This window comes from Manis pentadactyla, chromosome 14 (assembly GCF_030020395.1).
Source record: "Manis pentadactyla isolate mManPen7 chromosome 14, mManPen7.hap1, whole genome shotgun sequence".
NCBI lineage: Eukaryota > Metazoa > Chordata > Mammalia > Pholidota > Manidae > Manis > Manis pentadactyla.
In genome coordinates this window covers 72,691,990-72,718,033 of record NC_080032.1, presented here as the reverse complement: position 1 = coordinate 72,718,033, position 26,044 = coordinate 72,691,990, and the positions used below count along the sequence as shown (strand labels likewise).

General features: G+C 39.0%; 1 protein-coding gene across 3 annotated transcripts in view; it reads right to left on the bottom strand.

Moving 5' to 3' along the window:
• The window catches only part of PTPRO (protein tyrosine phosphatase receptor type O), a 229,889-nt gene that overhangs the window by 20,588 nt on the left and 183,257 nt on the right, over nt 1–26,044 (bottom strand). Inside the window, exons 13-19 of one of the 3 annotated variants that reach the window (XM_036908994.2) lie at nt 23,225–23,364; nt 20,743–20,875; nt 18,656–18,776; nt 14,500–14,568; nt 12,062–12,145; nt 6,768–6,803; nt 3,936–4,017 (exon numbers count right to left, since the gene is read on the bottom strand). In XM_036908994.2, coding sequence (XP_036764889.2) covers nt 3,936–4,017; nt 6,768–6,803; nt 12,062–12,145; nt 14,500–14,568; nt 18,656–18,776; nt 20,743–20,875; nt 23,225–23,364 — 665 coding nt within the window. The remainder of the gene's footprint in view (nt 1–3,935; nt 4,018–6,767; nt 6,804–12,061; nt 12,146–14,499; nt 14,569–18,655; nt 18,777–20,742; nt 20,876–23,224; nt 23,365–26,044) is intronic. The other 2 variants (XM_036909009.2, XM_036909013.2) reach the window with 2 other exon arrangements.

Genomic DNA, 26,044 nt, shown 5'->3' with positions numbered 1-26,044 from the left:
TGCCATGCACCCTGAAATCAGGTAGGGGAGCATAACAAGTCTTTGAAAATAGATGAGGATACTCTGACATTGAACCTGAAGATGTGCGGGTGGGGTGGAGTTGGGCGCTGGTAATGCCTGGCAGGCTGGCAAATGAAAAAAAACAAAAAAGTCAGACCAATGGGTCACTGCGTGAGCAACTGGTAGTTCAAAACATACAATGTGAGTCTTAAAATACTCTTCTTGAGAATAATTTGTATTTTCTCACCAGAGCAGGGATACAATATCAGGATTTGGCACCAGATAAATCACATATATGATGAATAATATTCTAAGAATGAAGATGTATGAATAAAAGATTCATGTTACATAAAAATACTAAACACTTCTTCAAAACATGGCATGGTGGTTAACTGTATGAGTCAACCTGCTAGGCTGTAGCCCTGAGCTGCTTGGGCAAACATCAGTCTAGATGTTGCATTAACGTGTTTCTTAGATGTGAAACATTTAAATCAATAGGCCTTAAGAAAGCAGGTTACCCTCCCTAATGTAAGTGGGCCTCATGCAGCCAGCTGAAGGCCTTACCAGGGAAGACTGAGGCCCCTCGAAGAGAAATGAATTCTGTTTCCAAACTGCCTTGGACTTGAGTGGCAACATCAACTCTTTCCTGGGACCCCAGCCTGCCCTGCCTGTTTCAGACTTGCCAGCTCTCAGGTGGTGTGAGCCAACTCCTTAAAATGAACCTGTTTCTTCATGTGTGTGTGTGTGTCTATCTCCTATTTATTATCACATATAGGCTATACATAAAATAATTATATAAATGTGATATAATTATGTAATTAACATATGTGAGTGTGTGTCCTGCTGGTTCTGTTTCTCTGGAGAAGCCTGACGGATGCACATGAGTTACAAAGCTCAGCTGAATCCTTGTCCTGCATTTAGTCCAGGGTCTCTCAGTGGAGCAGTGCTGCCCAGGACAATTCTTTGCTGTGGAGGACTGTCCCACTCATTGCAAAACTGTTAACATCCTCGTCCCTTTCACCATTAAATATCACTTGTAGCTTCCTCCCAAGACATCGGGGCAATCAAAAAGACTCCCACACATTCGTAAAACCCCCTTGGGGACTGCATGGTCCTGGCCTAGTTGAGAACCAATGATTTAGTTCATCCAACCCATTTTACAGATGAACAAACTGAGGCAGTGAGAAACTGTGATTTTTTTTCCAATATTACTTAGAGGCAAGATGGTAGTGAGGACCCAGGCTTTTGGATTCCCAGCTCAGGACATTCCTACCTCCTTTATAAATGCTACTGAATATGCTCATTTGTATTTAAAGGTATAAGAGCCCTCAGCGTGCTCTAAGTTGAGCATTTAGCATTTAGGATTTGAATTCTGCTCTCCAGATTCTTGGCATTCTGAAGCCAGAACCTGATCACTTATTGTCTGGCTCTCTCAGTGACCCCCTTTGGGAACACTGCTCTCCTCTCCTGGTTTAGCCACAGGGTTCCACAGACTCGCCGGGTTGTTCCATGCCTCTGCCCTCTGTGGCCACGGAGGGTTTGAGTGGACATTGCAACCCAGGTCAGCGATCAGGATCCTCCCCTTTATTTAATTTCAAACTATGAACAAGAGTCAATATTCTCCTTTGACAACTATGGAAGCCATAGGGTGTGTTGCTTACGGTAACCTATATGATTGTTGTTGATCATGTTTTCCACTAGGAGAAAGAGGTTGGTTTGTGGCAAAAGAACATGGGGCCTAGACAGAGAGAGAAGCATCAATGAGAACTATCAAGGGGGGTCTGCAGGGGTGTAGCCCCTGGTCTGGTCCCTCTGAGACTGAGCTGCCTCCCTAGCCTCCTCCTGCTCTAGCTGCTCAACCTTTCCTTTGATTATAGGAAATACCAGAGTATCGCTTGAACAAATACTGTTCTTCTTTGGTTTAAACTAGTTTGAATTGTGTGGCACTCACAACTAAAAAGATTTATTCTTTTTACCAGGAAATGACTCACTGATTTTTTTTAAATGGTGCAATTCAGAAATACACCTAAAAGTTACACTGGGATTTAATGGTATAAACTGAGAGGTACTCCTAATCCTCCCAGCGAGGCTGTGATCTTAGCTTTACCACCAAAGTCATATAATCTTGTAGGAATTAAGAGGCTGTGGCTTTCATGAGGCTGAACGTCTACCTACATCATAATTTAAGCAAAATTATCAGTATTAGCTAGACTTGCTTTTTCTGAATTTTGGCTTGTGTTTTCTTATAAAAAGTCTTCTCATTTTATCGATATACTTTTCTGAAATGCCATCCTCACCATAAATATCTGATTCAAATAAAATAGCTGTTCTTTGAGATATAACATTTGGTGGGGAAGGTATAATTTCTTATGCACGTGCCTGCAGTGGCTAACTGGGGCAGGCTCTGTGTGCAATTTCTCAGGACACAGGTGGTAGTTAGGGGGCTGGTAGTAGATAATGTATAAGGTTTTTCTCATCCTTAAATTCCCTGTTAGAATATCCACACCAGGACACGTTCGGCTTCATGCAGACCGAAGCTGTCTTGGATGGTGGCAAGAAGAAATTGAATATGAATAATGGGGAGAAAGCAGGTCTATCCTAAAACAGTTTTGCAGGATCGTAAAAGCACCTCAAAGGCTTTTAAAAACACAACAGTATTTAGAAAAGTCACTTTATCTTTCCCTTTTCTCTGGCTTCCCTGAATCCTGGACCACTGAGCCTTGCTGTGGAAACCTGAAGGATGGGAGGCCATCCAGACAGACTGACAGGCTGCGAATCTGTGGGAAGGAAACTTGAGGACCAGTTAGAGTCCTTGCACTGCTGAGGTCCTAGGCTGACTCACTGTCCTCTACTTTGCATGCAAAGACATATCTGTGTTTCAGAAAAAGGTGTTGCCAAATTTTTTCTTCTTCCACCTAACCATGAGTTTTCCTCAATTTCTCCAAGGAAAGGAAAAAATCCTTACAAAGAAACATTAAAGAGAATGCCATGAGTCCTATAGCTCTAGGAGCCCACCCCAGGCTTTTGTAAGCCCAGAAGACAAAGGGGGCCCATTTCATCCACTGTCCACTATTTCTTTTTTTATTAAGGTATCATTGATATACAGTCATATGCTCAGGTTTCACATGAGCAACATTGTGGTTACTACATTCCCCCATATTATCAAGTTCCCCCCCCCCACATACCCCATTACAGTCACTGTCCATCAGCGTAGTAAGATGCTGTAGAGTCACTACTTGTCTTCTCTGTGCTGTACTTCCTTCCCTGTCCCCCCTCTACATTATGTGGGCTAATCATAATACCCCTTAATCCCCTTATCCCTCCCTTCCCACCCATCCTCCCCAGTCCCCTTCCCTTTGGTAACTGTTGGTCCATTCTTGGGTTCTGTGAGTCTGCTGCTGTTTTGTTCCTTCAGTTTTTGCTTTGTTGTTATGCTCCACAGAGGAGTGAAATCATTTGGTACTTGTCTTTCTCTGCCTGGCTTATTTCACTGAGCATAATACCCTCTAGCTCCAACCATGTTGTTGTAAATCCACCATCCACTCTTACTAAGGCCTAAGTGGCATGAGAAACACATTCAAAATCTCTGGAAGGTGAAATTCCGTTTCAGCTCTCAATCCTCGGCTTGTCTTCCCCCCGAGCTCTCCATTGGCTTGGTTTTCAATGAAGGCCTCTCTTGCAACCATGCTTGATGGCTCCAGGACCTGAATCTGCTCTGTTTTCCTTCATTTGTGCCACCCAAGTCCTGGCCTGTTATCTAAGGGTTGACATCCTCACTCTGAACTGACAGATTGGACGCCCCCAGCCCAGTTCCCACCATGCCTATTATGAAGCATGTCACAAGCACTGTCCAGTGAGCAGGGAAATGACAACACAAACCTGGTGCTTCCCATGCCCCACCGCCAGAGAAAGCAGAAAATGCTTTACCTACTCACCTCAAACTGAAGAGAAAACTTGTAGTCAGAATCTCTGGCCATATCCTTGATGTAGGTGTCAAAGTCATCTAGCTGAACAGGGCTTTGTCAAACACAAAGAAATATATGTTTTAAAAACACTGTTGCTAAGTGGTACATATTAACACCACACTTTTTAATCATGAACAATTTTCTTGGAGAAATTATAAGTTTTACCTTTTAAAGGCATTCATTTTTTTTTTTTTTTTTGGTTAAAGTTACCAGTCCCTACTATATTGTAATTAAAAAGAGGGCCATATATACTAAACTTCCTTGAGAGAGGAGAAATCTCGAGCTTTTCAGTTGGCTTTTGCTCTATCAGTAAAATATTATATACATGCAAACTCATATACATATGTGTATATGTGTTGTTGCTAGAAAACTGTTGTTTCTGTAAACTGTGGCTTATAGGAAAGAACAAAGGGTTAGAGGCTGAAGACTTGTTTGAGTTATGGTTTTATTTACTGTGATCTTGGAGAATTCACCTAACTCTTCTGAGATTCAACGTTCTCATCCTAAAGTATTATAGTCATACCTACCTCTCAAGGTTGACACACAATATATCAAAGAACCTTGTAAGTTTAACCAGCCTAAAAGTCTAAGTATAAGGAACTGTGCTGCTAGCTACACAGCCTCCCAAAGCAGAAGCGGGATCAGTGGTTTAAAGCCCTTCTCCAGAGAGCTCCCTGGGCTTTGCTTTGAGAAAGCCAGATTTAGAGGCTTGCCTATCTATAAAAGTACTGAAATAGTTCAGAGGTACAATCAAGTAACACATAGAGCTTATATTTCTACATCAGTAGCAAGCTCATGTCTTTTCTTCTTCTTTTTTGAGTAAGAATTAAATATTGTCTCCTGTAGATTTCTGTAGCTGCTTATCTCTTCTAGAGCCTACCTATACCAAGCCGCTCCCCAAGCTCCTGTAGGCTGCTGAACTCTGCCATCTGACCCACGCCTTCCCACCTTGGCAGGGTCTGCTGAGACGACCTTTCTCATAGTCTTGTTGCAAGTTACTCAGTTTATATTGTCTACCGCTGGTCTCATGTTCTGTTCACAAATACATAGAATTTAATAGGTATTTGATTAAAATTGTTGATTAGCTCATCTGACAGATTAGTTTATGTTAAGATTTTAGTAGATTTTTAAAAACTTTACGCCTTAAACATGGGATCCTGTCCTAGAATGAATTCCTTGAGAACTGTGCTCTCTGGCTGCTGTCTTTGAACAGTGGATTTACCTTAAAGTTGGATTAAATGATGCTAGTTTTTATTCACTTCCCAGGAGCATGGGAACATGAATAGGGAAGGTGTATCAGAGAAAATATTAATGGGTTAGAAAAAGCAAAAGCAGGAGGGAGAAGGAGAGGAGAATCAGAGGAAGGGCCGTGAACTGGAAGAACAAACAGGGGGAGAGGAGGAGAATGGGAAGGCGGAAGGGAGCAGAGATGAGCAGGGCAGAGACTGGGAGACTAGAAGGGCACGGAGAGGGTCGTCGAGTGAGGGTAAGTGCGGGGAGGAAAGTGAAGTTAGGGGACGTGGTGGTGGTCAGGGGTGGGGCGCCTTTGAAGTAAAAGAGAAAAGGTAAAGAGGCGGCGGATGGGAAGGTGCAGCAGATGGAGGGAGGGCGAGAAGGAAGAGAGAGAGGGAAGGAGGAGGCTGGTCTGGAGCAGGTCCTGGCTTGTCACAGGCCCAGCACTCCTGCTCTGCCAAGCTGCCACCCACCTGATTTTCCTCCTCGTCCTGGGCCTCTGGGGGGAAGCAACCCATGATGGAGTGTCCCTTTGGGTCCCACGACCATCCCCTTCACTGCTTTCATCTGTGCCTCTCTACCTCACTTAATCATTTTGGAACAACGTCTTTCTGTTTTCATCAGATTATTCCTTCCGGGTGATAGTGCCTCCCCTCTGTTTTGACTGTCTTGTCTCTCCGCCATCACTTGATGAATACCAGTGTAATGTGTACTGATTTGATACAGATTTAGGGGGAAAAGTTACTCTGTTATGGGTATGTGCCAAAAAATTATATGTCACTCAAGGCTGAATAGAAATATTTTTGCATCCACCTTTTTTTGTATCGTGTGCTCCAAGAGCATGGATCGGCCTGGAATCCCTAATGGCCTCCTTATATTAATTCACCAAAATTCTATCCTAAGCAAGTGTCATGAATGAACTCTGTAAGAATGTTCCACTCTTTATATGTAGAGCTTTCACTATAGGCCTGGAGGTGATACTCTAATTGGGCTTTTGAAATCAACTGATGGTTCATTTTCTCCCCTCAGAATTTTAATTCTTGTGACTTAACAGTTCAGTAGGTGAGTGAAGCCACAGGCTCACTAGAGTAATCATCCCTTCCTATTTATCACAAAGATTTTCTGAAACAGTGTTTCTCAACTTATTTATTATAACATCAAACTGAGTCAGCCTTCCTCTGCAAAAAGCACAGAACTTCAAAATACAAAAAGGCAAAGGTTTTGGGGCAACTTCGATGTAGCAAAAATATTAGACTTTTTAATAGATTTAGAATAGACTTCCTCTGCAAGATTATTGTAACTCCTAACAACCTATTCATTCTCAGATTTCATATGGTAAGAGTTTTCCTTATTCCTGACATGGTTTTGTGATAAACTTTCTTGGTGGTCACTAACATCCATATGTATAAACACATCAACACATAACAGCTGAGCTGTTATACATCTGCTGCTTTCTTAAGCATCCCTTCTATTTAAAAACAAGCAATTTTTTTATTTGTAAAGTTAAGATCATGATGAAGAATATTTTTAAATGAAATATTTGTAAGTGAAATAGTTAGAAAAACTTACTTAGTCAGTTTCCTCTTCTTTAAACCATTTTTACTCCTGAGAATTTAAAAAAAGACAAATTTATCTGGACACAAGAATTAATGTAATGGTTAAACTTGGAGAGCGCTAAACAATTACATCAGGCACCTCAATTTTATTTCATTTTTATTAAATGTGCCTCAGGTTTGTTTAATTACTTTTCCTTAAGTGAGAAAATAATGATAATTTCAGATTCATTTTTTAAGGCTGTATTAGATTTTGGGAACATACCTGCACTTCATATTTCATAACTGTCAAAACCTGAGTTCTAGAAATATAATTTCTTGCCCTAGTGATTAAGTTACTGAATATTTTATAAATATATAGAAGTATCTACTGCCTGAATATGTTAGGTTCTACAGGCATGAAGGAAAGAATTAGGGAATAAAGATGAGAACTCAGGATGGAGAGTAGATATGTCGGTTTCACAATTAAAAACTAAAATAACCATTTTGGACATTTTCACTGAGTGTGTGAATTTGTGCTATCAGCGTTGGTATATAGCGTATGTAATTCTACTATGCATTGTTCTTCTTCAATTTTGACTTGTTTCAAAGCTAACTGAAGAATTGTCCCTATAACATCCTTGTTCTTAATTCATTACTAGTCTGTCAACTCAAACACATGCAATATTAATGTATGCTTCAGTTAATTACATTTTAAGGGGATATTTAGGGTAATTGTTTTCAACCAACAAATAAGATAACTGACCCAAGCTAGCTAATGAATAGTACCTGCTGAAACACCTCATTATTGTATTTTTATTCTTATATAGGTGATACCTATTGATACATGATTGAATGTGAGTGACAATTTCTATAATTTTCCAAGTTCTTTAAAGATTAATAGAAACACCCAAACGTCCAAAAAATAACCTATAGCAATTAACCAGTTGTGATCTGAGTATTCTCATGTGCCAAAATGTTTATTTATATTGAACATTAGGAATGTTCGGGCACGTCCATTTCTGGAGTCTTTACTTCCTCTGCTCTCACGGCCCTTGGCTCATGGCATGTTTCTCACGTTGCCTGTCAGTTGCATACGTGCTCCTTGCTAGACTGTCCTTTGCCCCCAGGGCTGAGCACAGTTAATGAAACACATCCTGGGTGGTCAATAGATGCTTATTTAATTGAATAAAAAAAATAGCTTTGCTATGAAACCTTCATGATCTTACTTAATGATGCAATTAAGAATTTGACACTAGACTTGGGCTCGTGAGATGCCACTGGGAGATGGGACTTGTGGATGAGAGGAAGTGACGCAGAGTAGGAATTGTAGGGAAATAGCCATAAAGGCAAGTGGTATTTCTGGTATCATTCTCTGGTTTCAGGAGTTATTATTTCTTCCCAATTCTGAGGGATGACGATTCAGTCAATAATTCCTCTCCTATTTTTTTCTTCCTTAAGCTCTTTGTCTTCCATGCTTGGGACTTAGAGGGAATAGGCATTCCAGTTTTTACTTTGCCTGTCCCTTATCCCCTCAGAAAAACACTATAATATTGGGCAGAGCTGTATCATGTAGACTTTCGGAAACCTAACGAAATACCTCTTGAATAATTTTTTGCTCAGCTCTTGTGATGGCAATGAGTCAACTTTAGGAATCACACGTTCACTTTATGTAGTAAGAATCAAATACTTCAGTGCTTCATAAAAGCAGAATGTTAGCTAACGGTTCTGGCAAAGTCAAGAGGCTGCCAACATACTTTGTGATTGGGAGTGAAATTTAAATTACAAGAAAAAACCTCTCCTATCCAAACAGATTTTAAGGAAAACAGGGAAGAAACGAATGTATGTGGGAGGGTGACACTGAATAAATTCAGTGCTGAAATACTAAGCTGCTACTATTCAATAGCTGTGTGGAAGCCTGATTCATGGTAAAGAGGCCCTCCTTTTAATCTCATTCATTTGTTGAATAAACTTTAAGTATAATACAAAATTCTGCACATGTTTCATGATTTATTGTCCTAAGTGTATGTCTTCATGATTTGTGTTTGACTTCATTGTTCTGCTTAAACTTTTCCTGAATTCTTGAAGATGCCCAAAGGGTTTTCATTTCTGAAGGCTGTGGGGCATGATAGGACTGAATTATGAAACTCCATGGCAACACTGAAAGAATTTTCATACATTGTCAATTGTTGTGCTGATTCTACAACTAACATCAGAGGGAAATTCACTTATAAACATGTGAGTTAAGGTTCTGCTCGCAGTTTTTTAAGTTCAGCACATAACGGAAAGAGCTGATGTATGTGCCTGTTAAAGTGAACATTTTGAGTGATGCTTAGGGTGTCGTGTTGTCATGCAAAGTATTTTCTGAATATCTGATAAGTAACACCCATCAGACATGCACTGTACATGTGTACAGGATCATGCACTCCTTTTAATTTTTCTCTTTCATTTATATTAGGTAAATTTGAAAACCCTAAGGACTTCAAGAAGTTAAGATTCATTCGGCATAAGTTATTCATGTTTGTGACAATCTTGGAAAGCTGGCCAGACTGGAATTCATTTCAGAGAGGAGTGTGAGGTAATGCAGAGACATGGTATTTATCATGGTTAAAACAAAACAAAACAGAAACTCAAAAGACTCCAGATCTAGTCTCCAATGTCCTAATTGCTACTTCCTCTTTCATGAGCTAATTAGAAATCATCACCAAATCTTAAAAATGTCTTTAGTGTTACATCATTCACTGAATAGAATCACGAGTAATGTTGAGCAGTTTAAACTGATTGTTGCTTAAAATGTCAACTGTTGAGTATTTACAATAGGAAGATGAACCCTTGGATAGAGAATGAGGTGACTGTGATCATAGAAAAAAGAGAGTAACTATACTGACTCCAGATAAGCTAGTCCAAAGGAGATGATTTTCTTTGACTGGGAAACAGGACCTGGGATCACTGAAGTCAGAAATCCTGGCAGAATACAATTCTGAGATGAAGTCAGTTGGGCAACTGACTCTATCCTGATTCTGCTGCCAGTCGGGGAGAAGATTGGAGTGACGTGGCGAGGAGTCTCTTGATTCCCATACAAACCACCAGAGGTATCAGGAGGATTTTAGAAAATCAACAGGACCATATACTTCTCGGAGATAAATATCGGAGTGGACAGTTTGGAGAGGCAGTTGGGATGTGTTAGGAAGGAAGGGCGTGGGTGGCTCTGTTATTTGTCGTAGTTTTTGACAGAGTAGGTGAAATATGAAGCCAAATACATCTGAAGGAGGATTAAAATTGACTAGCAAATGAAAATGGGAAAATAGCTATGAGTTGTTAAATGAAAAGAAAAGTAGTAAACAGTAGGGAATTCAGGTGGCTTTGTGAGAACTGAGCTGGACTTGAGTTTTACTTCTTTTATATCTAGCACTGCACATGCATAGGAATGAAAATATAGTTTATAATCAGTATATTCTCCCTGGTTGATATGTGTGTTGTTTACTAAAAGTGACAGAAAGCGTGGGGCTCCAGGTTTTGCCTCCTCTTCTCAGTTGGAAACAATCATTTAGAGTCTCAGGGGCATTCTTCTAAAAACTGCAGAAGGGATTTCTCCCCCCTTAACTTGGGTCTCATGCTACTTGATCAGTACTATAAATAGTGGACCTTGAAGGGGTTGCCGAAATTTGAAGATGTGCTCATCAAGGGGACCTATTAAGAAAGACATGCAGATAGCATAGGCCAATATAAGCTTAAAATGAACTGTGGAAAATGAGCGAGAATTAAGCAGGGACGTGAATATATTTTATGCATTTTTCTTCCTGTTTTAATTGAAATCTGTGGAGGGTACTTTAAGAATATTTGCTACAAGTACTCTAATGGTATTTAGAATACTTGAGGATGATTAGTAAATGTTGACTTAAAAGTAAATGTATATTTTGAAGTTCAAAATGGAAGTTATGTGCACTGTTCATATCCAAAAATATCTGATGTTAAACACCTAAAATATTGTGTTGATTATGCCTTATACTGAAAATTATTATAAACAAGCTTAGAATAACATTGCACGGGCCCTTGTTATCTAGTACCTTCATGATTGTGCTACTTACACATCAGTGTCTACCATGTTTCAAAGGTTTCCCTCTAGTCTCTTTTTAAAGAAAATATAAATTCTGGTATTAACAATCTTTATTGTGAGGAAGTCCATTGTTTTGTATTTCTTCCATTGCAATTTGAAAGCCTAAACTTGGCGAGCTGTATTGATTCTGTCCTTAGAGGAGCTGAAGAACCTTTGTTCAATTGTGTTTTTGAGTAAATGACTCTACAAATTGCTTTCATCTTTCATTCTTCCCCCTCCCACCCTCCACCACGGGCCATTTTTTTTCTAGTCCATGAACTATTTTTTATAGCTTTTTTTTCTGAGTCCTTCTGAAGTTGTCCACCTATCTGGATCGGTCTGTACATAATGTAGTGCCTAAACACCATGGACTAATACTTAAGGACAATTCTCTTTTGTCAGTTCTTTGAAAAACTGCTACCTTTTTTCTTATGGCTCAGGGAAAGAACCAGTCCTGCTATATACAGTCTCAGAATTCAAGACTACTATTAGTGCATTTTATAAAAACTGACAAGGATACTCTTTGAGATTTGATTATTCAAATAAACTAAAAGTCTCGAAAATTAGAATTTAAAGGAGGCTGCTTTTTTATAGAGGAAAGAATAGACCTGGATTTTCTATTTCTAAGAGACCTGGGTTTTCTACTGAGTAGTATGCTAAGATAATTAATCTCATTTAGCCTCTATTTCCACATCTCTAAAAAGGGGTAGATAATACTCTCTGAAGAGCTGTAGGGAAAATTAAATAGGATAATTGTACAAAGAGGTTTGTATAGAGTCAGTTGTTTAATATTCATTCAGCTAGCATTATTATAAAAACATGGAGGCCCTAAATACAAAGTATAGTATTCTGGGTTTCTCTACTTCAACGCATTTCCTTCCTTCTTAGAAATATGGAGCTCTCTAATGGACAAAGATGGTAAGGAAATGGAAAGCATCATTGACAGAGATGAAAGCCCAGTGGATTGACTCAATGAAGAAACAAATGACTAGTAGTAAATGGAAGAAAAATTTGCCAAGAACATCACAAGAAGAAAATTCAACTGGGAAGACATTATTGGTAGCATTTTCATACCATTAACTGCTTTAATCCATTTCAATACATGATTAATAATTTGAGATTCTGCCAAACACACAAAATAATTTAAAAGGAATTTTCCTTTTTGTTTACTTCTTGAAAGCTAACTTTTAAAGACCTGTGTTAAGTAAACAGTAAAAAAAAAAAAAATCACTTACCAAGGATTAATATAAAATGCCAAAAGATAATCAGTCCAAAGACATGAGGGTAGCAGGGTTAAGAAAGCAAATATACTCCTACGCCTGTGGGCATTAATAGATAACAGATGCAAAGATGAAAAAGGGGCAAGAGTTAGTAAAGAAACTGTGACCAGATATCAGTGAATTACCTACTGGGATCAATTAAAATGACAAACACCTTAATTACCATTGAATATTATTCCATTCTGTGAAATTTAAACGTAAGAGCCTAAGTGCTATATTATTGCCAAAATCAGTTGCATTCACACAGGTCTTTATTGTAATCAGATCTATTTCTCTCAACTTATTTTGTGTCAATTAGTCTGCTATTAAGTGATTACATTTTGCATTCAGTTAAATGAGGCCCTTAAATGCCGCCTCATCAGTTATCTTGAGTCTTACTCTGGGATATTACTCTTGAAATGCTTAGGCCTATTTTAAGAAACCGTTACATCACTTGATAGCTAACAGCAGCTTGTGTGCAGAGATATAAATGGTCAGCTTTATATCAATTCTGGCAAAGACTCTAAGCCTTTGGGACACAATCTTATAAAGCTGCCAGGTGTGAGTTTCTAGATTATTTTCGGTTTAAATTAATACGTACTTCCTAAAAAAATACTCTTTAAAACAGAGGTATGGGTATGACACTCAGAATTATTCATTCAAGATAAGTAACCCATCAACTGCCTAGTTTGGAATCTCACTAGTACTCAGTTGAGTGGGAGCAAAATTATTTAGCTTTAATTCTAATTAAGAGAGTCGATTTAAAAAGCCAGATTTCAATCCAATTTCAAATAGTCAAACCACTTATAAAACAGAGCATTCATTCATGAGGATTTAAAAATACCTTATGGCTGCATTTGTAGGTATTCTGAGAATCAGGGGGAAAATATTGCCACCTTGTCACTTCTGTTATTACAAGTCCCCGCTGCGATACCTGTTCCCAGCCAGCCAGAAAATGCTGGTGTTGGCAAAATAGCCTTTGCCAAGAGCTGCAGGAGAATTCCCTTGATTTTATGGAAAGATCCTGAAGGGAATTCTGTTTTGTCTCAGCTGTCCTGTAACTGGTCTGCCATGCCTTGCCAATTGGGAATGGTTGTGTGGTTGGCTAATACATTGCTCTCCTGAGTCACTAGTATAATTGGATCCATTCCTGGATGGGCCACTCATCACTGCTCTGTGGCTGGCACTTTCTTAAGGGTGAGCCAGGCAAGGACAGATACTAGGGAATTAGTGTCTTCATCTTGGAAAGAGCACTACGGTATCTGAACAAACCTACAAGGAATGTTTGCTAACTCTTAACCAACAAGCGTTTCTGGGTTTCTTTCTTCCCAGTTGAATGAGTCGTATTTTCATAGTAAAATTCCTTTCAGGTTAAAATGTTAAAATTGCACAATACATTGCCTTGTTCCAAAAAATCCTATCTCATTTCAAATAGACTTTCGACTAATGTGGGCATCCACTAGGTGCTCACTCAGGGAAGTAGAATTTATATTTTAAATAAAGCCCTTCCTCCCTCATTGGTTCTGCAGAGTAAAATTTCCAGTCTCACCTATTTCTTTAAGGTTAACCATTTTCAGAGATTAGGAAAGCAGGAAAAAAAGATCATGTGCCAAGGATTAAAATGAAAAGAGTATATTTAAATGTGCTTGGCAGTTGCTTCTTGCAAAAGAAACAAACGAGATCATGTTAATAGTGCTGGCTTCATATTAAATGTTTACTTAATTGGCAGTTTTGTTAGGTATCGACAGCAGTGTATAAGATTGTTAATTCCCATGTATCATTGTTAGATATAATGCCAACCAACTGAATCTCCCAACAATTCTTTCTTAATTCTCAAAATACCTCCTTCCTTAAGATCCCTAATACTCAAGCATAAGGGAAAATGAGGCCCTGTTTTCTCAGGGGACTTTCCCGACCTTGACATTTATTTACTATTAAGTATAAAAGGTGAGAGCCCTGGGCTGTTCATTTCTACTTGATTTCTGGACAGCTGTGGTGGCTCGTATCCCCAGGCCCTGAGATGGGAGTGTCAAATAGAGACGCTTCTGCGTCACAGGCTGCTTCAGTGCCGCCTCTCCTAGGGCCGTCAGCCACCACGTGCTCAGGGTGGCTTCTGCGTTTAAGCCCTTCTTCTGCACAGTTATGGGTTAGCTGCATGACTGCTTTAGTTCTTTGTTTAATATAGTGAATACAGAGCAGACTGCCACCTTTTTCTTTACTTGGGAATTTCATTAAATGTATATAAACTAATATACTCTGTGAAGAAGATCTAACTTTTGAAAAGTCTCCTATCACGAAACATAGGAGAGGAGAATCAGACAAAAACCGTTCATCCCCAATAGATAGTAAATAAAGTTTGGAGCACAAATGGCATAGCTAAGCTATCTAGAGGCGTGTTCTAAAACAATACTCACCAGTTGTAAGGAAGCTTCCCATCTCTCTCCAAAGTCGCAAAATTGACAAAAGTGCCGGCTCCACATTCCCTGTTTGAAAGGACCCCAAATTCAAGGTTACCGCATGATGGAGCACTCTTTAACCTTGACATAAAAGAGAGTCTTCACTGGCTGTCATTGCAGCATTAAATAATAATAATAATAATAATAATAATAATAATAAAGCTAGTATAAGTTCTCTGTGTTCCCTTTTACATACAATGCAAAAAAGATAAAACAAAACAATTTCTCACAAGGTCACACACATCCAAATCAAGTTTTTTGAGGCCAAAAGGATTCAGTTCACAATTCTTTCCAAAGGGCACTCATGATCCTAACATAAATCTTTGAACTATTTCAGGCATAATATTTTTACAAAGCCTTCAATAGTAAGGTATAGAAACTCTCCTAGATAAACTGAGGGTTTTCCATTTTTAGCAAATACTGCTTTTTTAGTAGCATTTTGATTTCTTCTCCATAATGATGGCAGATCAAACTGGGTAGTTTTCTTTCTCCAAAATTTTTTCCTCATGTTGTGGAAAACACGATTTTTTCCTGGTATTCGTCATTCGAGATGAGAGTATTGAATTGGCTTTTGTAATGCCTCTTATCCACAAGGCTCCTTATTATTCTGCCAGTAAAAAATGTTGTTAAAATTTATTTTTCCAGAAATGGAGGAAAACGGTAAACATATTCTCATGCCTTTTCACCTTTCCCTAATATCACACATGTATCCCATAGCTTGCTGAGGCTCATGCATCTCATTTTTCCCTCTATATGAAATTGATGGACTTAGAATGGAAGCAGGGGTTTTGACATTATGAGCACAATGTGCTAATTACCTCAGTTATCTGCCTGAGGCTGTTTTATCACAGTGACCTTGAGAGTAGTTTTCTTCTTTGAAAGTAGTTTTCTTCTTTGAAAAATACACTAATATATTTACATAATGTCATTATGGATTACACCTCCTCAATTCATTTTTCTATGTAAATTTCCTATAATGGAATTTATTTTACCCTCTCATTCAAAGGTTCTTAATCTGAGGTTCAAGGATAGAATTTAGGGCTCTATGAACATGTGGGAACAACCTCTAAATGGAATATAGGTGGCTCTTTCAATTATTAAAATAGGCAACAAGCCTCAATAACACCATCAGCACTTGTGAGATTTACTAACAATAAAAATTGCAAATATTTTTCTAAAATGGAACACTGCAGATACTGAAATATTGTTCATATTCATTGTTGTGATGAAATTATGGGAGTGAAAAGCCACCCTATTAAACATTGTTATCTAATGTATTAAATTAAAAAGCATATAACACTCTTCTTTTTTAATTATTTTGATTACCATACTTTAATATAATATCTTTTTTAATCCTTTGTATTTTATTTTATGCATTTGAAAAGAAAGTATTCTTGGAAGAGATTCTCCAGCTTCATCAGATCACCAGACAGGATCATGGCACAAAAATGGTAAGAATCTGTTCTAATGACCAGCTGGCTGAAGTAAACCAGTCTTCATAAATATCGTGCTATACGCATGATGAAGAATCCTGATGCAATAACATCCTAACAAATACCACCACTTCCATTACGACATCTATTCCCACCTTTCGCTGTTACAATAATGAGCTACTGTTTACTGCGTACTTCCCGGGATGCTCTGCTAGTAACGTGGTCTTGCTCCCAAGTATCCAGTAATGTGGGGCTATTATTATCTCTTCTTGTTGTACATTCCCCCTGCTTCCAGGCTACCACACTCTCAGTATTGTTCCTACTCCGCTGAATGGCTCCTGTTGGTCTCTTTTGAAGTGATCTATTTCTCTCCCTGAAAATCTTAATATTATATTCTTCTGGTGCTTAATTCAGAGCCCTCTCCTCTAATTTACATTTTCTCCCCCTGGATTTTGTCTGGTCTATAGCATCAATACCTTTTATATGCTAACAACTCCCAAATTTGTATCTCGGATCCAGGCTTCTCTCCTGCACACCAGGCTTTATGTTCAGCCGCCCACTCCACAGCTCTTCTTGCAGTGATCCTGAAGTTAACATTTCCAAACCTGAAGCCTTGATATTCCCCCAATTCTGAAGTAAGGACTTCGATTGTAAGGAATCCTATTGCAAAAGATGGCAACCCCACCCCTTCACTTTGCTAAGGCCAAAAGCCTTGGAATTATCCTTGATGCTGAATCATTGCCATTCCACATGCAATTTGTTAGCAAATGCCTCTGTTTTCAAAGTATGTCTAGAATCTGATCATTTCCCTCTCTATCCACTACTATTTCTCTGGACTGAACCACCATCTCTTGCCTGGATTACTGTAATGGCTCCCCCAGTTAATATGCCCTCTATTGTTCTTGCCCCATATATACTATTCTCTATATAAAAGTCAAAATGAAAATGCTAAGATGTAAGTCAGATCTTCTTCCCCAAACCCTGCACTGGCTGCCTTTTACTCAAAGTAAAAGCCAAAGTCCTTATGATGGTGTATGAGGCCCTGTGTGATCTGATGTCATCTCCTGCTACCTGTCTTCATTTCCTTGGCTTTAGCTACACCAACCTCGGCTATTCTTTGAATATGCCAATCATGCTGCTGCCTCATGGCCTTTGCACTAGCTATTACCTCCCCTGGGCACATTCTTCCTCCAGATAACACATGGATAACTCTCTCATGCTCTTCAAATCTTTCCTCAAATATCACCCTTTCAGTGACTCCCTACCCATCTCCTGAGATCTTCTCCCCATATACCCTCTATACGTGTACTGCTTATCTCCCTTTCACTGCCCTAATATTTTTCTCTTCATGTCTGCTAACATACCAGCAATCTTTTTATTCTTGTCTGCATTACTTATTGTCTATCTCCCCGACTCAAATAAAAGCTCTATGAAAGTAAGTTTTTTCTGCTTTTAATACTGCCAAATCCCAAGCACCTGGGGAAACTGACACACAGAAGGGTCCATTAATATTTGTGAAGTGAATGAATGAAGTTTCAGTGAACTGCACCAGGTCACAGAGGTTGTAAGTTAGGTTTGACTCCAAGGAGTATAATTTCAGAACTCTGTACTCTACGCACAGTGCAGCACCACCTGCCTCCCGATCCTTCTAAGATCTGTTAAAATGTCAACATTCAAGAAGCTTGATTTTTATATCCAGATCTAGTCTCTTTTCTCTACTTTCCTTGTATCCCTTTTTTTTATCTCTTTTCTAGTACAGGTTAGTTTATACATTTACACATATTTATATATTTATTTATTTGCATTCCTTCAGCTAGGTTCTAAGTTCCTAGTGAGCCTCTTGGATGTCTAATTTTTCTGACTGTGCCCTATGAGGCACTGATCAAATCATGATTGGATAGATAATTATATTTAACAATGGGAAAATGATAGAACTCTAAGAAAGAAGAATGCTGTTGTTTGATAATTCAGCAGATTAACATTAGGCAAATGTAAATTTGAACCTATTTCCCCAAACCCAGTAGGATTCAACTAAGGAACATAATTTTTAAGAGAATTGATGGCTTATTCTGATAAAATAGGAGACCACATGAAGTATTTGAGAATGTGTTCTGATTAGAAACTCGTCAGTGGTCAAAGGAATAGGGAATCACCAAAATCGTAAATCAAAAGGCTTTTCTAAGAAAATATGAAACCATCTACAACTCTAAAAAGTAGGAACAATAGGAAACCTTTAATGACCTAATGATAAACTCTACAAATATTTTGTGATAAAACAACTTCAACAGAACTAACAACAAGAGAGATTTTTTCTTTCTTGTAGTTTTCACATATATTAAATCTTTTCATTAATCATCCTGAGTAGGTAAAGATCTTTCTTTTACTCCAAAATATGTTCAGAAGTATCCAAATGTAATGAATGGATCCCTCTGTATGGGCTCCTTAAAATGACAAGATTAACAATAAGAGGTCAGACGTAGTATAAACAAGCAACCCTTTGCTTTGCCATTTCAATGGTTATGTTTTCTAAAATAATACTTAAAAGTCTACCTAGAAAACACACAAAATAGAAGTAGACACTGAACACTGAACTCTAGACACTGTTTAGGTCTGCAAAAGCATACATTATAAATTAAAATATTTTCAAGGCTGTGGGTAAAAGATAGACAAACTGCACTTACCGAGCCATTTGCAGATGCTTTTTCCTAAGAATGATGAGTGTAACCAGCAGCAGTCCGATCAGCAGGGTGCTAAGGATGGCCAGCACGGAGATGACTACCACGTTGGGATTCATCTCTGCAACTTAAGAGATAAGCCATGTGTTATCATTGCAGCTTCCATTTCATGGAAACTGACAGAACCAGTCACTGTTTTCTATTGGATTTTAAGAGCCATGAATGTATGATGATGAAAATGAGAGAGTCAATAATGTTTCTCCAAGTTGACAGTGGCCTCCTCCTGGTCAACTGTAATTTAGTCAAGTAGATTTATAAATGATATTCAGGTTCCTGGAAGAACCGAGTCCATCTCAAAGGCCTATATTCAGGATGTTCTTCTGAAGACAAACTATACATTGTCACTAATGCCTCTGCCATAGTTTAAATTCATTTGAAAACAAAATACTTTTTACTGTAAGTCATTATCATGTATTATCATTGTTTAAACTTTTCAGGGGGCTTAGAGAGTGTCAGGTTCTTATTTTATTCTCATGACTTTAAAGTCAGAAAGCACAACTGTGTATTTCTCTCACAACTAATAATGTATGTGAGAAAGACAGGAACAAGCTACTAGCTGCTGCAGCTCCTACACATCGCTAGCAGCAGGCATCCTGGTGATCTGTTGAGAGGTTTTCTGTCTGCACAGTGCCAGAGATAAAACCTATGAATAAGGTGTAAGGCCCCTAAGATCAGGGGTTGTGCCCCTTTCGTATACTTTACATAAGGTCTACTGCAGCACTTACCTATTGTGTAGCTCATCACACTACATGGAAGAGCAGGATGTTAAAGGTAAGAATGTATGTCCAGTGTTTTTATAAACCTCTTTACAGTGAGCAGAGGAAGAGAATGATGCCATCCTCCACACTGATCATGAGGTCATGGCACTGGCTGGCGCATATAATCCCCGAGACTTTGTGCATTTGCCACTTCCTATTAAGGACTGCTCAGCTCTAGCTCATAGGAAGGGTACTTGAACAGACCTCAGAAAGAAGTCTCAGATTTCTTTCTGAACATTAGACTCAGAAAGAAGGGCTCTTCTGGTGAGAGAGCTTTTTCAAACTCACTTGACTACTAACTGCCATTTGGAGAAGCTATTTTATCTGTCTTTCTGGCCGTCATTTTCCTCACTTGCAAATCAGTTTAATATTATCATCTGTTCTACTGGGATTGCTATAATGATGACAAGGAATAGTGGACATTTAAGAATATTTAGAAAAGGGTTAAAGAATATAAAAATGAGAGACCATTAGCATACTGTTCAGGTCCAGTTTTGTCCTTTCTTCTGAAAAAACAAAAATTAAAAACAGGAAACCAAAAAAAGAAAGAAAGAAAAGAAGAAAAGAAAGGCCACTCCCATCGTCATTCAACATAGCAGCTAAATACATGACGAATGTTACAGAAGTGACAATGAATCCAGTAAAGGGATAATGTGACTGCAAGAATGGTTTTATTACAGGTAACTTCAGAGAGGGTCTCAGATCACAGAATCAGACTAACACACAGGCAAGTAAAACACATGATGCAACTCAGAAAAAAGAATAAGAAACCAACATTATTCTAGACCTCTGGTTAATTTCTAATTCCCCACTTATACGTTCTGCTTGATTGGAAACTCTTTTGCTTTGATAGTAATTTAGTATTGTCCTGATTCAATCAGTGACAGCTAAGGCTAAAGCTTAAGCAGACCTTTAGAAGGTCTCATGACTACAGCTGAAGAGGACAGTGGAGACGAGGGCACTGATGACTGCAGTGAGCTCAGCCAGTGGGCGCTGGAGCTTCATGTACTTTATTGCTAAGCTTCAAAACAACTCAACAAGGTACCTATCATGATTCTAGTTTTAGAGATGGAAAAACCAGCAGGCAGAGGTGGTACCATTCCCTAAATCACATAGCAAATAACGTACAGGTTGGGACTGAAGTGAAGGGCTCCCTGGCGCCCCTCAAGTTTGGATGTTTTCAATGGAACACTGGTTGCATGAGTAAGAAAACACAGAAAATCTTGAAAGATGTTACTTTCAAAGGTACCCGATTGCATGAATGCGTGTAATTACCCATTGTTGAGACGGCTATGAATGTGGGGACACTAGGGCTGTCGTGGCTGAAGCTGGTGACACTACAGTTGTAAGCAGTGGCAGGGAGGAGGCGGGAGATGGTCACAACGTGAGAAGAAACAGAAATTGGTTCCTGGAGATGCAGAAATAAGATAAATGTTATGATCTTCATCGATTTTGTCTTTGAAAATATTTTTCATAGCAGAGTAGTTAATATATGGACAGAGTGCAAAATTTAAAAGATGAAAAAGGTGAGCAGGGAAAAATAAGCATCATCCTTTCTCTACTTCCTACCCACCCAGTTCTCTTCCACAGAAACAGCCATTGCTGTAAGGTCTTTTGTTTTCTCCCCTATTTTATTTTATAGATGTATAAACCTATAAAATATAGTAAAATAAACCTAAATTATAGTCTACACATTATTCTGCTTACTTTTTTTAACCTTGGTTATCAGTATATCTTGGCACTCTTTCCATACCAGTACTGGTGAAACTTTTATTCTTATTAAAGGCTGCATAGCAATCCATTGAAAGGACATATTGTATTTCACCAGTTCCCTGTTGATGAATGTTTAACTGGTCTCTGGTTATTTGCTATTACAAACAGTGCTACAGTGAGCATAATTTCACAATTATTCAAACAAATGTATGTGTATACACACAATCTGTTTAAACACATTTACATTCATATACAAAACTTGTGTGTACGTGTACATACATGTGTGAACATAGGTATATATACAGTCATATTCCTAGCAGTGTTCTGAATTGCTGGGTCAAAAAGTTGTGTATTTTTAATTTTCAAAGCTATTGGCAAATTGTCTTCCACAGACATTTTCCAAGTTATCTACCTACCATCTCTGTGTGACAATGCCTGTTTCCCTACATGCCTTCCAACGTATTCGTATTTGTAAGTTCTTTGAGGGTTTCCAATCCCTAGTGGAAATTGTACCTCATTGTAGTTTTATTTTGAATTTCTTTCATCACCTGGTCATCTTTTCATATGTTTAAGAGGCTTTGGTGTTTATTTTCTGTAAAAGATTTGGATCAGTCTTCATTTTTTTATTTGTGGTAGTTCTAATGGACGCTACCCGCTTTGTCTGCATTCTCAGCTTTTAAATAGCATCCCCCAAATGCATAGGGACTTTGTGTTCTCAAAAACATTAAATATTATCCTATTCTTGAGTAGAACAAGTTGTGAATTTGGTGGGCTGCTGGTAAGACTAGTGACAAGTATGACTACAGAATATAAAAAGTTGAGCTAGCATAACACCCTTTTCAAAACAAGGATCTCAAACACCCCTGCCTAAGGAGATGAGAGGCAACAGCACTTATTTCCCACTCCCACATCTTTCACTTTCTATAAAAGAATGATTCTAAGGAAAGACGTTTGGTAGCAGGTGTCAGTTGTAGTAAGTAGCCGCTTAACCATTGTTTTCTTAAAGAAAGACATGCTTGTGGCCACAGAGAAGAGAAGCCACTTCAGGAACAGCAGTTATTTTTAAAAAAGATTCTAAGAGTAGAAAAACGATTCAGCTGTTCAGTACAGATCAAAAAGAGGTGTTTGTAGAAGAGAATATCAAGACAGGAAAGGAATCAAAGCAAATTATTTTTGCACTCAGTATGAAAAGATTTGTACTCCCAGAAATGCTTTTTTCTTTCCAATCTCATGAACTGCATCATTTAAAAAGCAGCAATTATTCATGTTCATAGAATTAGTCTATACATTGTATTTTGTAACATTCCTCACAAACTTGCCTTTTTCCTTGGATGTCAGGTTATAAAATACTTTTTTCTTGTAGCTGTGTTACCCCTAGTGCTAGCTACTGATTCAGCTCTCTCCTTCCATTCCTTGTGACCTGGTGAATAACTCCGTGTTTATTCTATCGGCTTTTTTGTGATTCTAAAGCTTTAACAATTATCTTTCTCAGCCTCCATTTTCCCAGACTTGACTTCATTATTAACTAGACACAGACCCTTCTTTTAGATTTCTCCTAGTAGTATGGATCTCTCTTCTAGCACTTATGTTTTATTTCTGCACTAATGCAACTTCTACAGCCATATGAAAAAATTTTGAAGGCAAGTACTGATTATACCCTTTGTGTCCAAGACAGTGCCTTTTACATACTGGCAATCAGTTCACATTTGTCAAATTACATATGTATAACAGTGTCTTCATCCACTTCATCAGTTTAATGGCCAATAGGAAAAAATGAACCCCTTCAATTCCTCAATATGACCTGGAGTGGCTATGGATTTGGTAAAAAGATAAATACAAAAGTTGAAAATAAGTTGTGTGATCTGATAAGTTGGTTCCCATATTCGGGCTTTGTTCTAAGCATATTGTTAATTTCTATCACTGAAACACAAAAGCACAATGAAGAGCTTTCACTTTCTGAGGTTCAAAGAAATCGAAGATTTTGTTCCGATAATTAGCCTTAATCAAAACCAACTCAGGAAAGGAAGTCCACGGAGCACCGTACCTGGAGTTTTGTTTCCTGCCCAGAGCCGACTCGCTGACAGAAGACTTCAAAGAAATCAGCTTCTCCGTCTTCCACCCACAGCAAAGTCACCGAGGTCTGGGTTTTATTCACTGCAAAGAGCGATTTTGGAGGAGCTGGTTCTGAGCAAAGAAAACATTTTTTAAATTTAATTTTAACATACTCTTTCTTCACTAGTCAGCAGGATAAAATAGGCAAAAAAAATCCAAACACAGGCGGCTCAGAGCACCTACAGATTTTACATCTCATGTAAAAGGTGTCCTTTCACAGTGACAGTCGTCTACATTTGAAAGCAGAATATTTTGCCTTCTTTCTCCCCTTCCATTTTATACTTCTCTTTTTGGAACACTTCTGTTTTCCACTTCAGCTTTATTATAGACATAAGCTATTAATAGTTTTTGTGTCATCTGCACTGGAGTTGGCATTGTCCTGACAGCACAGAACTTTCTGCATGAGAAACAGAAATCCGTACTTAAAAGACTGAGAAAAATGAAAGTGCTGTATTCCCTCCTAACAGAGGGACTCAGTCAGGTACTTAGTCAGAAGCCTGCCTTCCTCACCCTGCAGAACTATCTGGAACAATTTAGTCGGCAGAATGGCTTCTTGAAAATTTGTCAAAATTAAGAGGAGTAAAATTTAAACAGATGTTATGGTTTTTATTAGAAAAGGGGGATTGATGGAAGGAGACGGGAAGATTAATAGAATGTCAGAGGACTGATTTATCTTATTCTTTGAGGCATTTAATCTTGGGTATAAATTAGTCCATTAGTCAAGTAAACCATGCTGTCTGAATGCAGTCATACGCATTTCCAGCAATGAGTCCCTGGACTTATTGGCTTGAGACCACACCCTTGCATGTCCCTCAGCTCTAGACCAGTGGTCTGCTGTCTTGTTCCCCTACTCCTGAATGTCTCCTGGTCCCCTCCCTGTGCCCTGCCCCCTGGGGGTCACCTTCCCCTCCAGTCGCTCCAGGGCACAAAGTCCTTCGCCTGAATCCAGGGGCTCCATGCTTGCTGTCAGACCTCCTTGATGTTGCTTCTTTGGACATATCATATCTTGCTATTGGGTTCACTTGCCAACATGCTGTGCCCACCTGCGTGTCCCTGTCAGACTACTCCCTACACAGTTTGCTTGTTATTTGGATTTCTTATCATTCGCCCCATGTTCCCATGTCTGCTCCCCACGTTCTGGCGTTTAGCAGTGCTTGGAAAAGCCCTGGAGGCCACTTCACTCCTTTGTCAGGTGTGTCTTTGAGTGGGAAGGTTTGGACCTTTGTTCTAGAATACCATCATCACGGCGCTGACTGGCGCCAAAAGTCGGTCAGAATCTGCTTGACGTGATTTACTGCAGGTAACCTAATTGGTGTCCAATGAAAAAGAAGCGTTTTTCTTTCTAGAGGCGACTTGACAAGGCTGGGCAGAAGAGTGAAAGGAGGAAAGATGGGTTAGTCTTGGGCAAATGCAATTCCCATGAGGTGTCAGGACCTCTTTCTCATTTGCACCTGTCCAGACATTGTACCGTCTTGCTTCCCTTCTATTGAAGAGTGTTCATGATCCCCGCAGTTCTCTTCCACTTCCCCGTTCCTTGGAATTCCCACTGTTAATAGGATCATGGGTCAGAGAATGAGTCCTCCAGGGATTCTGGCTTGTGTACAGCTTGGATCTTTGGAAGCAAGTGTGGGGTTGTCTGGGGGAGAGGTGGATGATTTCGTAGGCCAAACCTGGGATATTTCTCTTTTAAAAACACACATGACACAGCAGCAGACTCACAGAACCCAAGAATGGACTAACAGTTACCAAAGGGAAAGGGACTGGGGAGGATGGATGTGAAGGGAGGGATAAGGGGGGAAATGGGGTATTACGATTAGTACACGTAATGTAGGGTGGGGGGGACATGGGAAGGCAGTATAGCACATAGAAGACAAGTAGTGACTCTATAGCATCTTACTACGCTGATGGACAGTGACTGTAATGGGGTATGTGGGGGGGACTTGATAATGGGGGAGTCTAGTAACCACAATGTTGTTCAAGTAATTGTACATTAATGATATCAAAATTAAAAAATTAAAAAAAAAACACACATGACAAAATTGCTCTGTGGAGTGAGTCTCTTGGACTGATCAGCCTCCTTAAGACACCTATATATTTTTTCCTGATGGGCAGAGAAAACCAGTTTAGCTATCCAATGTGAACATTATCCATATCCTACTCTCCAGATCTGACTTTTTACACATGTATTTCCAATCACCTCCCATCTCTGCTTACTGAAATATCTTACCATCACCTCAAACCCCATGTGGTCAAAATAGAGCCTGGAGTCCTCATTTTCCCACAAGTCAATTCTACTTTCCAACTAGTTCTCATTCTCTCACAAGCAACACCATTCTTTCAGTTGTCTAAGCTGACAATTGTGGCTCTCCTGCCTCTCAGGGCCAGAGAGCATATCTTTTAATAGTTCTTATAATCTCTTCCTTCTGTCTATTCTTTTTATTATATTGTATGTCCAGCCTTATGTCATTCCTTTACATTTATGTACATTCCTCTACATTCCATACACTTAACAATCATTCCTTTTTCCTGTCTCTAATTATGGTTTCTCATTTTGTCAGTGAGGACTTACACACCTAGAAACACCACTTTGCTCACATTAAATCCCATCTGTGCAATGATCTGTTGCGAATGAATGTCTATTGTGTCAAACCCAAATCTGCCAAGTTTGGAAGATCCCACTTACACTGGTCACATGCCACCCATCTGGCTTCACCACCGTCCTTCCCGCACAGACAGGCTTCCCCTGGCAGAG